This window comes from Herpailurus yagouaroundi, unplaced genomic scaffold, assembly GCF_014898765.1.
Source record: "Herpailurus yagouaroundi ecotype Mexico unplaced genomic scaffold, PumYag 67005, whole genome shotgun sequence".
NCBI lineage: Eukaryota > Metazoa > Chordata > Mammalia > Carnivora > Felidae > Herpailurus > Herpailurus yagouaroundi.
In genome coordinates, this window is record NW_024419868.1 from 594,095 (window position 1) to 608,962 (window position 14,868).

Sequence of the window (14,868 nt, forward strand, 5' to 3'; positions counted from 1 at the left end):
TTTTGAGATTGACTTTTTTTTTATTAAGTATAATGTATGGTAGAGCATGTATTTTAACTTTATTTAGCAAAGGTGGCTGAGAAAATTGAATTACAGTGAAATTATCCCTATCCCCTGCTAATTAAAGTAAGAAACTCAAACTGGACAGTCTCAGAGTTTCCTGAATGTGCTTCCCATGAAATGAGGACAAGGCCAGTCCTGACCATGCTGGCATCATTGTGTTGGTATCAGACCAGGTGGTAAGCCAAACTGCTGGGTTTCTTCTTTTCTGCTTTGAAATGGAGCAGCAACCTTGCTCAGACCTGAGATTCTTCAAGGTAACTTGGCCATGAGCAATCAGTATTTTAGATTTACAAAGAATCTCAAAGGCCAATGAATACAGTCTTCTACCTACTACTTCAGGCCCTTAATCTGCCACCTAGACAGACTGCACTTAAGTGTTCAATCAGAGGCTCAATGATTAGCCACTTGTTACCTGTTCTGAATAGCTCAGTTCAGTAGAAAATTCCGTATTGACCGTAAAGCTGGCTATTTGTCATAACCTCCTCTTGGAGTGACTCAGGGATAAGGGCATTTATTAATGGCCCTTCATGTCTGTGTAGGTTGCAATCATGGTTCTCCTGAGTGTTTGCATTTTGAAACCCAAGAGGCAGAGCACACTTCCAGTGTGGTAGAAGGAACATAGGCCTCAGATTCAGATAGACATGGCTTCAGTCTTAGCTTTGGCAGTTACTAGGTATGTGCCCTTGGTTAAGTCTCTTTGCTTCTCTGAATCTCAGTTTCCTGGGTAGTAAAGTGAAGATAATGATGCTTGGGTAGTAGGTGGGTATAAAGATTAAATGAGATAGTAGATGTTAAACGCCCAGCATGTAGTAGGTACTCATTAAATGAACACTATTGTAAGAACTGAGATCTGGAGTCATGCCTAGAACCCTGAGTATTTTCTCTGATTGCCTGAAAAAAGAAACAGTTCCTTTGTTTCCCCACATGGCTTTATTGACCCTCTGCCTTCCTCCTTCGCCCTTTAGGTTTGCGAGAGAATAGGAGGCACCCAGCATCCTACCTGGTCCATGGTGGCAAAGCTCTGAACTTGGCCTTTAGAGCCTGGACAAAGAAAGAAGTAAATATACTTATTTATCTACCTCCTTTATAGTTGTGGCCTCCACAGAGACTGGCTTTGGGTAGATGCTTTGGGGTGGTGGATGAGACCAGGGAGGCTTGTGGCCTTCTGGGGTTAGAATGGAGGACTGGGTTAGGACTTTTTGGATTACATTTTTAAACCTTTCTTTCTGATTATAAAAAGTGACACAGGCTTACTCTAGAGAATTAGAAAAAATACAGAAGGGTGTAAGGAAGGGAAAACATCACCTGTAATTTTAGCACTCAGAGGGAATTAACATTAATCTGTGGGTGTATTTTCTTCTGGTCTTTTTTATATGCATTTAAGAAACATGATTGCTATCACTATACATACAATTTTGTATCTGAATTTGTTAGCTTACGTTAATTTCCTGTGTCCTCAAAGTTCTCCACGAACATTTAATAGTTACATGATATTCTTTTGCAGGGATATACCATCCTTACCTAACTGCTTGTTTATTGTTGCTTTATTTGGGGGGTAGTTATTGAAAAATCATGCAGTGACTATCTGTTTGCATCAGCCTTTTTCCCTCATCTCTTGATGCTTCAGGATAGATTCCAAGAAGAGCAATTTTTGGCTCAAAGTATATGAAAAAAACGTAAGGCTCTTACTGCATACTGCCAAAATGGCTTTGTAGAAATACACCAATGTCCATCTATCCAATTGAATACTAAACAGCTATAAAAGAGAATAAGGAAGTTTTCTCTGTACTGATCTGGAAAGATCTCCAGAATTTGTCAAGTAAAGATGTAGAATCATGTATATAATGTGCTTCTTTATGTGTTAAAAGTGGGGAGGGGGGACAAGAATTACATCTGTATGTGCTTGTATTTGCCTGAAGACACAATCTGGAGGGATGTAGAAGAAAAGTGGTTACCTGTGGGTGCGGGCTAATGGGACTGATGGCATGGACAAATGTATGTTGACACTTTTCAGTATATTTCTTTATATTATTTGATTTTTGAACTCTGTAAATGGATTACCTACTCAAAATGTTGACTTAAAAAAACAATTTTAAGAAATACAAAGAAAGAGAAATATCAATATTCTCATGCTTTTGATATTCTTTATAGACTTTTCCCCCTGCATATGGAGATCTTCAGCCATTATAGGCTTAACTTGTACAATGTCTCCATTTCCTGTTGCCATCCTTCCCCTCAGATATCCTTGGACTTCATGTCTTGGGCCTTCTCTTCGTCCCTGGACTCACCTACACCTGGGCCTTAGCCTACTGTTCTGTTTCTCCACATCCCTCAGGTGTAGCTACCTTGGGTTTCATTTCGGACCTTCCCCTCCCCCCCTCCATGAGGTGAACTTTGGAGTGACTCTGTCCCAGGAATAACAAAAGGGAGGGAGGGCGGGAAGAGTCTTAAGCACTCAGGCCCTGAGCCAGGTTGGCCCCAAATAGCACAGCCAAAGGGAGCTGGAGGAGAGTAGGACACAGATCTGAGGAGCCCATTCTTATGGAATAAGTCTTTTGTGAAGTGAAGATGACTTCCATGGGAGGTACTCACTCCCTGACCTTTCCAGAGCCCTTGGGCTGGGTGGAGGGAGCTATTAAATTTATCCAGCTGGATCACATGGGTTCTCGGACCCCACCCCTGCCCAGCCACCAAAATAAAGATGGATTAAAAGAGTCAAGGAAAAAAGAAGATTCAAACCATGGGAAGTAAGAAGGTAATGCTGAGGAGTTTTTATCAGTCCTCTGGATACAGAAGTGAAGTGAAAACTGGTAGAAGAAATCACAAGGGAGAAACTTGGGAGATCTGTTTACATAAAGATGTAAATCTTGAAGATTCAAAAAGATTACAAACAAATTAAAAGAGAGACAACCAAGAGGTCTTAGCCTTGGTTGCTGTTGAGCTAGCCATGGGCCTGTAGCTGCTCAGCACTGAGCTCTGTCCTCACAAGTAAAGAGGCCATGTTCTCCCTAGGGATTCTGGACTTTTTGAGGGCTATGGCCCAAGCCCACCATTGAGTTCCTCACACCTCTTGACACTGCCCTTTATCAGATACAGGTTTTGCAAATACTGCCTCACAGTCTCTGGTTTGTCTTAATAGTGGTTTTGGAAGAGAAGATTTTTTTTTTTATGAAGTCCAATTTATCAGTTGTTTTTCTTTTATGGCTCATGCTTTTTGTGTCCTCAGAAATCTTCGTTTAACCCAAGGTCACAAAGATTTTCTCCTCTGTTTTCTTCTAAAGGGGTTATAGTTTTAGATTTTACATTTCAGTCTATGATCCAATTTGAGTTTGTGTGCCTGTGTGTGAGTGTGTGGTGCAAGATGTGGATTGAGGTTCTTTTTTTTGCATATGGGTATCCAATTGGTCCAGTACCATTTTTTAGAGTAACTACCCTTATCCATTGAATTACCTTGGTACCTTTGTCAAAAATCAGTTGTCCGTTTATGTGTGGGTCTATTCCTTATGCCTTTTGTTTGACAGGCTCTGCCAGACCATGAGGATGAGATTCCGGAGACAGTACGGACCGTACAGCTCATTAAAGATCTGGCTAGGGAGATCCGCCTGGTGGAAGTAAGAAGCAGGGGAGCAGGGGAGGCGTTTGGGAAGGGCTCAAGGCTCAAGTGGCAGGTCAGGCTTCTTCAGTTGGCTTGAGAGCTCAGGGGAAGGTTTGGAAAAACCCCACCAAAGATTCTGTTTATTCATTCATTTAAATAATAATTATGTGCCTTGAGTGTCTCTCACATTAGGCTAGGTGCTTAGAATACGTAATTCAGTGTCTTCCCACAAAGAACTTGGAATCCTGTAGAGGACTCTGGGCGAAGTCTACTGCCTGAGCCTCAGTTTCCTTGTTTCTAAAGTGGGGATAATTATACCTACTCAGGAGTTTGTTAAAAGGATTACATAAGGTAATATATGTTGAGCACTAAGTATAGTACTTGGCACATAATAGGTATTCAATAAATTCTGATGGTGGGTTACAGTAGTAGTGGGTGGTGGAGTTCATAGTAGTAGTTGTTGTTACTAATATTTTGACTCAGTCTCTGCATTCTACAAAATGACAGCTCTTCCATGTTAAACATGAGTACAAAGCCATGTTTCAACAGGTGCTTATACCACAAGGCAGTAAGGTGTAGATGGTAAGAGACTCAGAGAAACTTGGGTTCTGGTTCCTGCTCTGTCATTTGCAAGCCTTTCAGAGCCTTAGTATCCTTATCTGTAAAGGGAGAATAACACCACCTTTTCAGAGTTTTGTTAGGATTAAGAGCTAATGTATGTAGAGCCCCTCGAACAGTGCCTGGCAGAGTAAGTACTCAATAAATGTGAGCCATTGTTATTAATAGACTTTGCAGCAAAGAGAGAACTCAGTGTGGGCTGGTGAAGTAGCAGAGGCACCAGAGGAGAATTGGACTTAGGGAAGTTTAAACTTTCCTTTAGCTCAGAAGCTGTCAACTTTCCATTTAGCACTCAGGATATAGGCACTCAAATCCATGCTAAAGGGTGGTCAGCGTGAGCTACTGGGAAGTTGGGCTTTCTAGCCTCACCGCTTACAGCATGTTTCACTGCCTACACCATAGCTTACACTGTCCACCTCCCACCCCATTTTCCTGCATTCCCATCTGTCACAGTCCTTCAGAGTTTAGTTACAAGGCCTACCTTTTCTCCAGCTCTTTGCACTTAAACCAATTTTGTATATACAAAATGTTGAGCTTGTTAGAAAAGGACTTAGAGATGGATCATGTCTGGTCCATTGGCTTTCAACTGTTTTAAAGCAGTGGAACCTTTTTTTTTTCAAATGAGATCCTACATGGAAGCTGAATCAAAGCATAGCTGCAGTGAATAAGATAAAAACAAGAGGCTTAGAATTACACATGTTCCTCTTGTTTGCCTTCTACCTACTTCCAGTCTTCAGGGCTCCTCCCAAGAAGTTCAAAGGAGCCACAGATCATCTTTTAAAACCACCTTTCCAGTCTGATCCTTTAATTTTACAGCCAAGCAAACAGCCTCAGAGTGTTCAGATCACTTACCTGTGGTCACAGAGCTAGCTAGTAGCAGAATCAGGACTAGAACCTCTCTCCTCTCAAATCCTGCAGTCCTTAGAGTTGGAACCATAGTTTAGTACTCAAGTATTTTCTGTCTCATGCCAGCTGCATTTGGAGTCTTTTTTCTCCAATTTTGACAGTAGTGCTGGGCTTTTTCTCTGCTCGTCTTCTCCTTACTTGTCAATGGCTGGGTAAAGATATGCCACCCCGTAAATTCTTGATGACACATTGTGAAAAAAACTAGGGTGTGCATCTAGATGTGGAGCATCCGTAAGCCACTTCCATGGCAGTAGTGCCGGTGCCATGAACAGTCCTCTGCTCTTAGCATAGAGAGAACTCTTGAGTAAGCTCTAACCCCCTCGTGTACTAACACTCTTGTAGGATATCTTCCAACAGAACGTTGGGAAGACGAGCAATATCTTTGGGCTGCAGAGGATCTTCCCAGCTGGCTCCATTCCCTTAACCAGGCCAGTCCATTCCACTTCAGTATCCATGTCCAGGCTGTCACTGCCCTCCAAAAGTGGTTCAAAGAAGAAAGGCCTGAAGCCCAAGGAACTCTTCAAGAAGGCAGAGCGAAAGGGCAAGGAGAGCTCAGCCTTGGGGCCTGCTGGCCAATTGAGCTATAATCTCATGGATACATACAATCATCAGGCACTGAAGACAGGCTCTTCCCAGAAAGCAAAGGTGGGTGCTGGCCCATGGGTTCAGCCCAGCCCTTTTGGGTCCCTTGGAAGAGCAGGGTATCAAAAGGATTGTCCTCTCTTCCCACCTCCCTTAGGGCCCCTGGTGTTTGGCTACCAGTCCCACTCATATAACAGGCATTTATTGAGACCTTGTCTGTGCTGGGCACTGTGATAGGTGCTGTGAATGTAACCTTCAAGAGGCTGACAGGCTAGTGAGAACAGCAGGCATAAAAACAAATGAGTGCAATGAGGTATTGTGGATGCCATAATCAAGGGTGTGTGGGGGACCCTGAGACACAGAGGGGTGGATGATTTTATGTGGGCATAAGCTATGATCAGGAGCTCTTCTCTCAAAAAATGACACTTGAGCTGAATCTTGAAATGCTGGTTGGGAATGACATTTAAGAACATGGTATATGAGTGTCATGTTGGAGTCTTGAACAGGTCCTTAAGAAAAGCCCTTCTCTGGGGCTCTACCTTGCTTCAAGATTGTGGTGTTCTCCATGGGCATGTGAAGATCCTCTCCCCTCTTTTTAGAGAACACGGTTTACAAGATTGATAGGTTTCCCCTGGGGTAGCCATTCATTGTCAACCTCCTGTTCCTGGAATCATTTGGGGTGGGGGTGGGAGACAGTGTAGCAGAAGGCCTTGGTTCAGGTGATTTTAACAGTGAACTCAACCAGTGAAACCGGAAGGAACTGGTCATCGTGATTCACATGGGAGTCCCAGACAGGTGACAACTGAGCCTCCTCCTTCTGCAGTTCAACATCACTGGTACCTGCCTGAATGACTCAGATGATGACTCGCCAGACTTGGACCTTGATGGGAATGAGGGCCCGCTGGCCCTGTTGATGTCTAATGGCAGGTGAGGTGGGAAGAAGGAACACAGAGATACTGGGGCTATCAGTTGCAACATGTCACTGAGACAAGGCATGGAATTAGGACCTGGGGCTGGAACATGGGTGGGGGGGGGGCTTACTGTACTTGGGGAAGGACCCAGATATTATGAGATATCATTGCTTAGTTCAGAGAACTATGGTTGTGTTAGGGGAGAGGCCTGGAATCTAATTGGCAGTTTGAGAAAAATCTTGTATACAAGTTCTAAAAATTTCAGCAAGTCAGTGGGTCAGAACCACTGGCAGGAATAAGGAAGTATAGCATACTGGTTAAGAACATTCACTTTTTTATATACCTTTTGCAATTAGATTTTTAGGAATTTTGCAGAAATATTTGCACAGGTACGTAAAGAGAAATGTTCAGTGTTCACTGCATCATTGTTTGTAGTAGTAATTAGGAACATGTTCATCAGTAAGCATTGGTTAAATGAATTATGGCACATCTATAGAGTGGAATAGCATGTAGCTATTAAAAAGAATTGAATTAAAAAACAGTTAAATATCTATTGACGTGGGAAAATATCCAAGATATATTCTTAAGCGAAAAAATCAGGTTACAAAATAATATATAGTAATAGTTCCATTTTAATTTTTAAAAATGGTGTGTGTGTACGTGTGTGTGTGTATATGCTTGTGTAGAAAAGTGGCATACATATTTCTTTATTTTTATTAAGTGTTTATTTTTGAGAGGAGGACAGAGGATCTGAAGTGGGCTCCGTGCTGACACAAACAAGCCCAATGTGGGGCTTGAACTTACAAACCATGAGATCATTACCTGAGCTGAAGTCGGATACTCAACCGACTGAATCACCCAGTGCCCCTTCCTTCATTTTTAATTTAACTTTTTTTGAAGAGGTTTAAAATTTAATTTATGCAGTTTAAAATTGAAAAAGTACAGAAGAATACTTAGTGAAAAATTTTGTTCCTGCCCCTCCCTGTTCCCCAGTTCCCTTCCCTGTGGACAACCAGTGTCAATGATTTTCTTCTAGAGATAGTTGTACACATTCATGCAAATAAGTATATTCATCGCATATTTTATACTTGTCACATCAAACTTGTAATAGTAGTTCTCTCTGGAAAGTAGGAGAAGGGAGCCAGGAGAGTAAATTTTTACTTCAGTAGCATTTGAATTGTGTACAATGAGCATGTATTACTTTTCCTAAAATAATTTTTAACAGAGCATTTTCTAAAAGAATAAAATAAAAGCATTCACAGCAAAAAGCACGGGCTTGGGAATCAGGTCCAAGTTTGAATCCCAGCTCTGACACAAATTCACTGTGTGATTTTAACAAGTTAATTAACCCTGCACCTTAGTGTCCTCATTATATCTCTTCTATAGGTAAAGCTTCCCCTCAGGTTGTTGGAGGACTAAATGAGATTATGTATGTAAAGTGCCTATCACAGGGCTTGACACATAGTAAATGCTTAATAAATGGTAGCTCTTATAAATAAAATGATGAAGATTAAAGGTGATGGTGGTGGTGATAGTGATGATGGTGTGGGTATAGCCAGAAGCTAAGTAGATCATCAGAAACCCTGAAACACATAGGCAGAGGCAGAAGAAGACCGTAAGAGTGATCGCCTGGACACTCAGAACACCAGACAGGAAGAGTCAAGAGCCAAGTAAAGTATGAACAGTAGAGGAATACAAGCATCAAGGATACCTTCATAGCCTTTTTGTAGGAAAAGGCCTTCAGATCCCACTTAGCTGAGAAATCAGTGAAAAGGGAATGTGAGAGCAGGGCAGATTCTGAAAGCAGCAGAGCTGTTCTTGGGGTTTGAGAATCTAGTTACTAAATAATAATAGACTGTTGAGCATTGTCTTTGTCCATGGTCGATCTCCTGGGTAGTAAAAAATTGAGAATCCTAAGGATCCAACCTATAATGGCTGTTGAGAATACAATGAGACATTTTCCCCTTCCCCACCAGTCTCTTTTTATGTTGCTTCTGTCACCTCCTGCAGCTGCCAGAGACTGCTGTTAAGTCAACCTAAAGAGACAAGGTACAGAAATATTTACAGACAATATGATATTATGGCTGGGCTTTTCTCCAGAATAATCCGAGGTATAGACGAAACAAGACTGGTTATTGATAATTGCTGAAACTTAGCTGAATGTAAGGTACATGAGAGTTTTTTATACTTTTATATTTTTGTATATGTTACACATTTTTCACAATTAAAAGTTAATAAAAGATCCAGGGTATAAATAGCTGCCATTTATTGAGCTTCTGCTTTGCGTCAGATTTTATTTTAGCTGTTTAGTACATTATTTAGTCCTCACAACAACCTTGAAGTGTTGTTATCCCCATTTTATTAATATGGAAACTGAGGCCCAGAGAACTTAATTATAAGATTAACTACCATTGGGCACTTGCCTTGTGTTGGGCTCTTCATTAGCTCATTTAATCCTCCTAAAACCCTGTGGGGTAGGAAACAGGTCAGTTTAATGTCAGCCAATTTACTGAAAGAAAGCCAGTTCACCAAATGGCTGCTGAATGTATCAAGTATACTGATTTACCAAAAACTGGTTTCTTTTTAACTATATGGTTTATTTCAACAGTTTTTACTGGTTAATATTGTTTGCCATATGTAACAGGATTATTTAAGCCATTTTTAAATTTTTAATTTTTTCCATTTCATATATATATATATACACACACACATATATATGCATACATCTATATATATACATATATAGGAAGTATATATATATATACATATATGTATATAGGAAGTATGTGTATATATACATATAAAGTTTGTTTGTTTTGGTAGAGACAGAGCGCAAGTGTAAGCAGGGGAGGGGCAGAGAGAGAGAGGGAGAGAGAGTATCCCAAGCAGGGTCTGCACCGTCAGCATAGACCCAAGTGTACGGCTCGAACTCACAAAGCATGAGATCACGACCTGAGTCGAAATAAAGTCCTATGCTCAACTGACTGAGCCACCCAGGTGCCCCTTTATGTATTTTTAATAGCTTTTTTTGAGGTATAATTTATATACCATACCTGCTTTAAGTATACAATTAAATGACTTTTAGTAAATTTAAAGAATGTGCAACTATCACCACAGTCCAATTTTAGAACATTTCTATCACCCCGAAAAGATGCCTCATGCTCACTCATACTTAGTCCTTTGGTTCTCTTCTCCAAGCCCAAGCAACCACTAATCTACTTTCTGTCTCTGTAGATTTGTCTTTTCTAGACATTTCATATAAATGGAAAAATATAATACGTGGTCTTCTATGTCTGGCTTCTTTCACTTGTTTTTGAGGTTCATCCATGATGTAGTATGTATCATTAATTGGTTCCTTTCTACTGCTGAATAGTATACCATTCTATGGATATACCATATTTTGTTTATCCATTAACTAGCTGACAGTCATTTGGAGTGATTCCACTTTTTGACTATTATGAATAATGGTGTGATGAGCATTTGCGTACAAGTTTTTGTATGGGCATATGTTTTCATTTCTCACTTAGTAAAATTTTGGGTCATATGGTAACGTTATGTTTAACTCTTTAAGAAACTGCCAAAATTTATTCTGAAGTGTGTGTACTACTTTATGTTCCCACCAGAAGTATACTGGCTAACATTGTTATTGTCTGTCTTTTTTATTATAGCCATTCTAATGGATATTAAGTGGTATCTCATTGTGGTTTTGATTTGCATTTTCCCAATAACTACTGATACTAAGCATCTTTTTGTGTGATTATTGGGCATTTGTATATCATCTTTAGAGAAATGTCTATTCAGATATTTTGCTCATTATTAAATTGGCTTGCTTGTCTTATTATTGAGTTCTAAAAGTTATTTAAATATTCTGGCTACAAATCCTTTCCCAAATAAATGACTTGTAAATATTTCCTCCCAGTCTATGGCTTATCTTTTCACTTTCTTAATGGTATCTTTTGAAGCACAAATGTGTTGATTTTTACCTAATCCCAGGTCATAAAGATATTTTCCTGTATTTATTTCTAAGAAGTTTTATAGTTTTAGCTTTACATTTATCTCCAGGATCCATTTTGAGTTAATTTTTGTATATGATGTGAGGTAAGAATCCACATTCATTTATTTGCATGTGATACCCAGTTATCTTAGCACCATTTGTTGAAAAGACCATCCCTTCTCCCACTGAATTGCCTTGGCACCTTTGGCAGAATGCAACTGACCATAAATTTAAGGGTTAGTTTTAGACTCACAGCTCTGTTCCACTGTTGTATATGTCTGTCCTTATGCTCATATCACACTACCTTGATTGTTGTTTTATAGTAAATTTTGAAACCAAGTAGTAAAAGTCCTCCAACTTTGTTCTTTTTCAAAATTCATTTGCCCATGTTAAGTCCTTTGTATGCCTATATACATTTTAGTATCAGCTTATTAATTTATGCAAAAGAAATTAGCTGGATTTTAATAGAGATTGCATTGAATCTGTAGACCAGTTTGGGGGGTGGGGCTTGCCTTCTTAAGAATATTGAATGTGACTTTTTATGCTCTCCTTCTCTTCCTTTTTAGTGCCAAGAGGGTAAAGAGCTTATCTAAGTCTCGGCGAGCCAAGCTCACAAAGAAAGCAGATAAGGCTAGGCTGGTGGTGGAACAGGTGATGGAGGATGAATTTGACTTGGATTCAGATGATGAACTGCAAATTGACGAGAGATTGGGAAAGGAGAAGGCAACCTTGATAATAAGACCAAGTGTGTACCTATTCTTTCTTGTTCCTTCCCTGCCCATTTCACATTTGTTTCTGGTACCCTTGATAGACCAGAGGCCTTAGGCCTGAGCTTTTTGACATTCTGATTTACAAGCTCTTTAGGCCTCCATGTATTCTCTGCTCTAGAGATTTATATATAAACCAGTCCAAACCTCCCTCAATTAGTTTTCTGTGGTCATTACTTTTAGGAAAATTATAGTCTTACTTTTCCCCCTGGGTGTTTGGCTCAGATGCTTATCTTAGCTTCATGATAAATGCATTTCATTATTTTCTAGAATTTCCTCGAAAGTTGCCCCGTGCAAAGCCTTGCTCTGACCCCAACCGAGTTCGGGAACCAGGAGAAGTTGAGTTTGACATTGAGGTAGGAGCCTGCTCTGTGTCTAGTCTTCTGCCATTCTGGTTACAGAGACAGAAGACAGATTGTCATTCTAGTTGGAGGTAAAAAGATACCCTATGCATTCAATTCCTAAAATATTTATTAAGTGAACGATTGTGTGCTAAGTACAGCTAAGCTTATAACTGGGAGATCATAATTTAGTTGACATATTTTAAAAATCCTTTAATGCAGTGGAGTGCCTAGCTGGCTCACTCGGTTAGGCTTCCAACTCTTGATTTTGGCTCAGGTCATGATCTCACCATTTGTGAGATAGAGCCCTACGTCAGGCTCTGCACTGACAGCATGGAGCCTGCTTGGGATTTCTCCTTCTCCATCTCTCTCTGCCCCTCCCCCACTCACACTTTCTGTGTTTCCAAACAAACAAACAAACATTAAAAAAATCCTTTAATGCCGGGTAGAAGAAAAGGCACTGCAATGTAGCAGAAAGAGTATCTGATTTGGAATATCTGATTATGACGTTACACAAATTATTTACTGAGCCTTAGCTTCCTTATCGGTAAAATGGAAGTTAACAATACCTACCTCACCAAGATGCTGTGAAGATTAAAATACTTGGTGCTTAGAAGATACTAGTATCCGGAGTGAAAATGTCAACACTGTATTGGGGCCTAACTAGACCAACCCTCAGCAGCTGAGGTGATATCCTCTTTCCCCAACAGGAGGACTATACAACAGATGAGGACATGGTAGAAGGGGTCGAAGGCAAGCTTGGGAATGGGAGTGGTGCTGGTGGAATTCTTGATCTGCTCAAGGCCAGCAGGCAGGTGGGGGGACCTGACTATGCTGCCCTCACGTGAGTACCGTCTTTGATCTCCCCTTTCCAGGTGATCAGACGCCACACCCTCCCACCCCCACCCAAAAGACTAGATCAGCCAATCAGCAGATATTTATCAAGATATTTAAAGGGACAAAGAATTAGCAAAGACATTCAGGCTGAGAGACTAAAACAGACATGAAATCTGTCCTGGGGAACTTAAGATCTGACAGAAAGTGGATGTATATATAGACTTCAAAAGGGATCAATTTGGGGTTTTTTGGGACTTGGAAGAGGGACTGGAAGGGGCATGGAAGGAAAACTGGGCCTTTTCTGGGCCTTGTTTAAAAAATGAAAGAATTCAGCATGGGCGAACAGTGAGGGAGGTGCACCCCTCTTTTTGCCACCTTCCTGTTGTCTGCGGAAAGACTTGAGGCAAGAAGGACTGTCCTTGATGTGAAGACAGTCTTTGATATACTGTCTTGGTCCATTGGCTTGATTTCTGGTTTCTCATCTGGAATTGTTCTCTCCTTCCTCCCACCCTAAGCCCCACTATTGTCCCTTCTCCCTGACTGTTCTGATGACTATTTTCCTCTGACAACTACAGAAACTCCCTCAGCATTTCTCCTGTCCCTTGCAGCGAGGCCCCTGCCTCTCCCAGCACTCAGGAGGCCATCCAAGGCATGCTGTGCATGGCCAACCTGCAGTCCTCATCGTCCTCACCAGCTACCTCCAGCCTGCAGGCCTGGTGGACTGGGGGCCAGGACCGAAGCAGTGGGAGCTCCAGCAGTGGGCTGGGCACAGTGTCTAGCAGTCCTGCTTCCCAGCGCACCCCAGGGAAGCGGCCCATCAAGCGTCCAGCATACTGGAGAACCGAGAGCGAGGAGGAGGAAGAGAATGCCAGTCTGGATGAACAGGACAGCTTGGGAGCATGCTTCAAGGATGCAGAGTATAGTAAGGGTCCAGGCCAGAAGCGCTCCCCCTAGTCCCAGTCTCAAACCCAGTCCCAATCCAGGATAACCTGGGACAGTAGTGAGCAAAGACCTTGCCTTAAGCCTGATGCTTGCCTTCTTTGAGCCATGTTTTCTTAATCTGGAAAATGGAAATACCTACAGGTTGATTCAAGAATTAGAGATGGTGTTTGTCCAGAGCACCTGGCACATTGTCTTGCTCATGGAAGACCCTCAAAAAATGGTAGCCATTATAATTAGCTATCATCCATTTTTAAAATTGTCTAACCTCCTTTGCTGGTAATTCTTTTTTCCCTTCTTGCCTGTTTTACCTCCATCACTTCCACTTCTCTGTTTGGTTCATCCCTTGCAAAGGTATATAATGACCTTTCAGCGGGCTTTTTACATTTAAGAGATGACCTTTTTTTAAGTTAAGATTTATTAAGTACTACAGTATATAAAGCACTTTTTTTATATAGTGCAGTTGACTTTAATGTGGGTTTTAATGTTGGTTTTTTAAAATTCTCATTGATCAAAATTCAAACAAGACTGAGAAAGCAAAAGAGCCCTTTGACTAATACTCTTCCTCCTCTGAGGAAGGTTACTTGAAGGTAACCTGTGCTATTAGTTGATGTATACCTTTCATTTTCTTGTACTTACAACCACATGTGGACATAAATAGATAGGGTTTTGTGTAGTATACATGGTTCTACAACTTGCTTGGATATCTTTCAATATCACTGATATCACATGGAGATCTATCTGCTTGATCAATAACATTGAGATCTACCTGTTGCATAGTAGCCTATAGCATAGATGTGCCACCATCTGTTTAACCATTGCCTTCTGATTAACATTTAGGTTGTTTCTGATTTTTTAGTTTGACTAACAATGCTGCATTGAAAATGCTTGTAAATAACTCTTGGTGTGCATGTGCCAGCTAACATTTCTATAGGGTAGCTAGACCTGCTGGATTGAAAGGTATGTATAAAATAAATGTTAATAGTGCCAAATTTCCCCGCCAAAAGGGCCAGTATATGAGCAGTGTATGAGACATACATGTTTCCCCACAGCCTTACCAGCTGTGGATATCATCAGTCTTCTTAATTTTTTGCAAATCTGATAGCAAAAGAAATGGTGTTTCAGTTTGTTTTATATGCTTATTGGCTCTTTTTAAATTTATTTTCTGTGAATTGATTCATTCTTTCCCCCAGTTTTCTATTAGGATGTTGATTTTTTTATTGCTATGTAGGAGTGCTTTATATATTCTAGATTTGTTAGAGTTTTTTAAATAATTTTTTTAATGTTTATTTATTTTGGGAGACAGAGTGCGGGG

At 40.7% G+C, this 14,868-nt stretch overlaps 1 protein-coding gene across 3 annotated transcripts in view; it reads left to right on the forward strand.

The window, feature by feature from the left end:
• PHF8 (PHD finger protein 8) overlaps positions 1-14,011 on the forward strand; it is a 55,896-nt gene extending 41,885 nt beyond the window's left edge. The window contains exons 11-18 of one of the 3 annotated variants that reach the window (XM_040466926.1): positions 1,029-1,120; positions 3,585-3,674; positions 5,525-5,827; positions 6,588-6,691; positions 11,236-11,414; positions 11,707-11,792; positions 12,488-12,621; positions 13,223-14,011. In XM_040466926.1, coding sequence (XP_040322860.1) covers positions 1,029-1,120; positions 3,585-3,674; positions 5,525-5,827; positions 6,588-6,691; positions 11,236-11,414; positions 11,707-11,792; positions 12,488-12,621; positions 13,223-13,568 — 1,334 coding nt within the window. In that variant the 3' untranslated portion in view covers positions 13,569-14,011. The remainder of the gene's footprint in view (positions 1-1,028; positions 1,121-3,584; positions 3,675-5,524; positions 5,828-6,587; positions 6,692-11,235; positions 11,415-11,706; positions 11,793-12,487; positions 12,622-13,222) is intronic. The other 2 variants (XM_040466925.1, XM_040466927.1) reach the window with 2 other exon arrangements.
• The last annotated feature ends 857 nt before the right edge of the window (positions 14,012-14,868 follow it).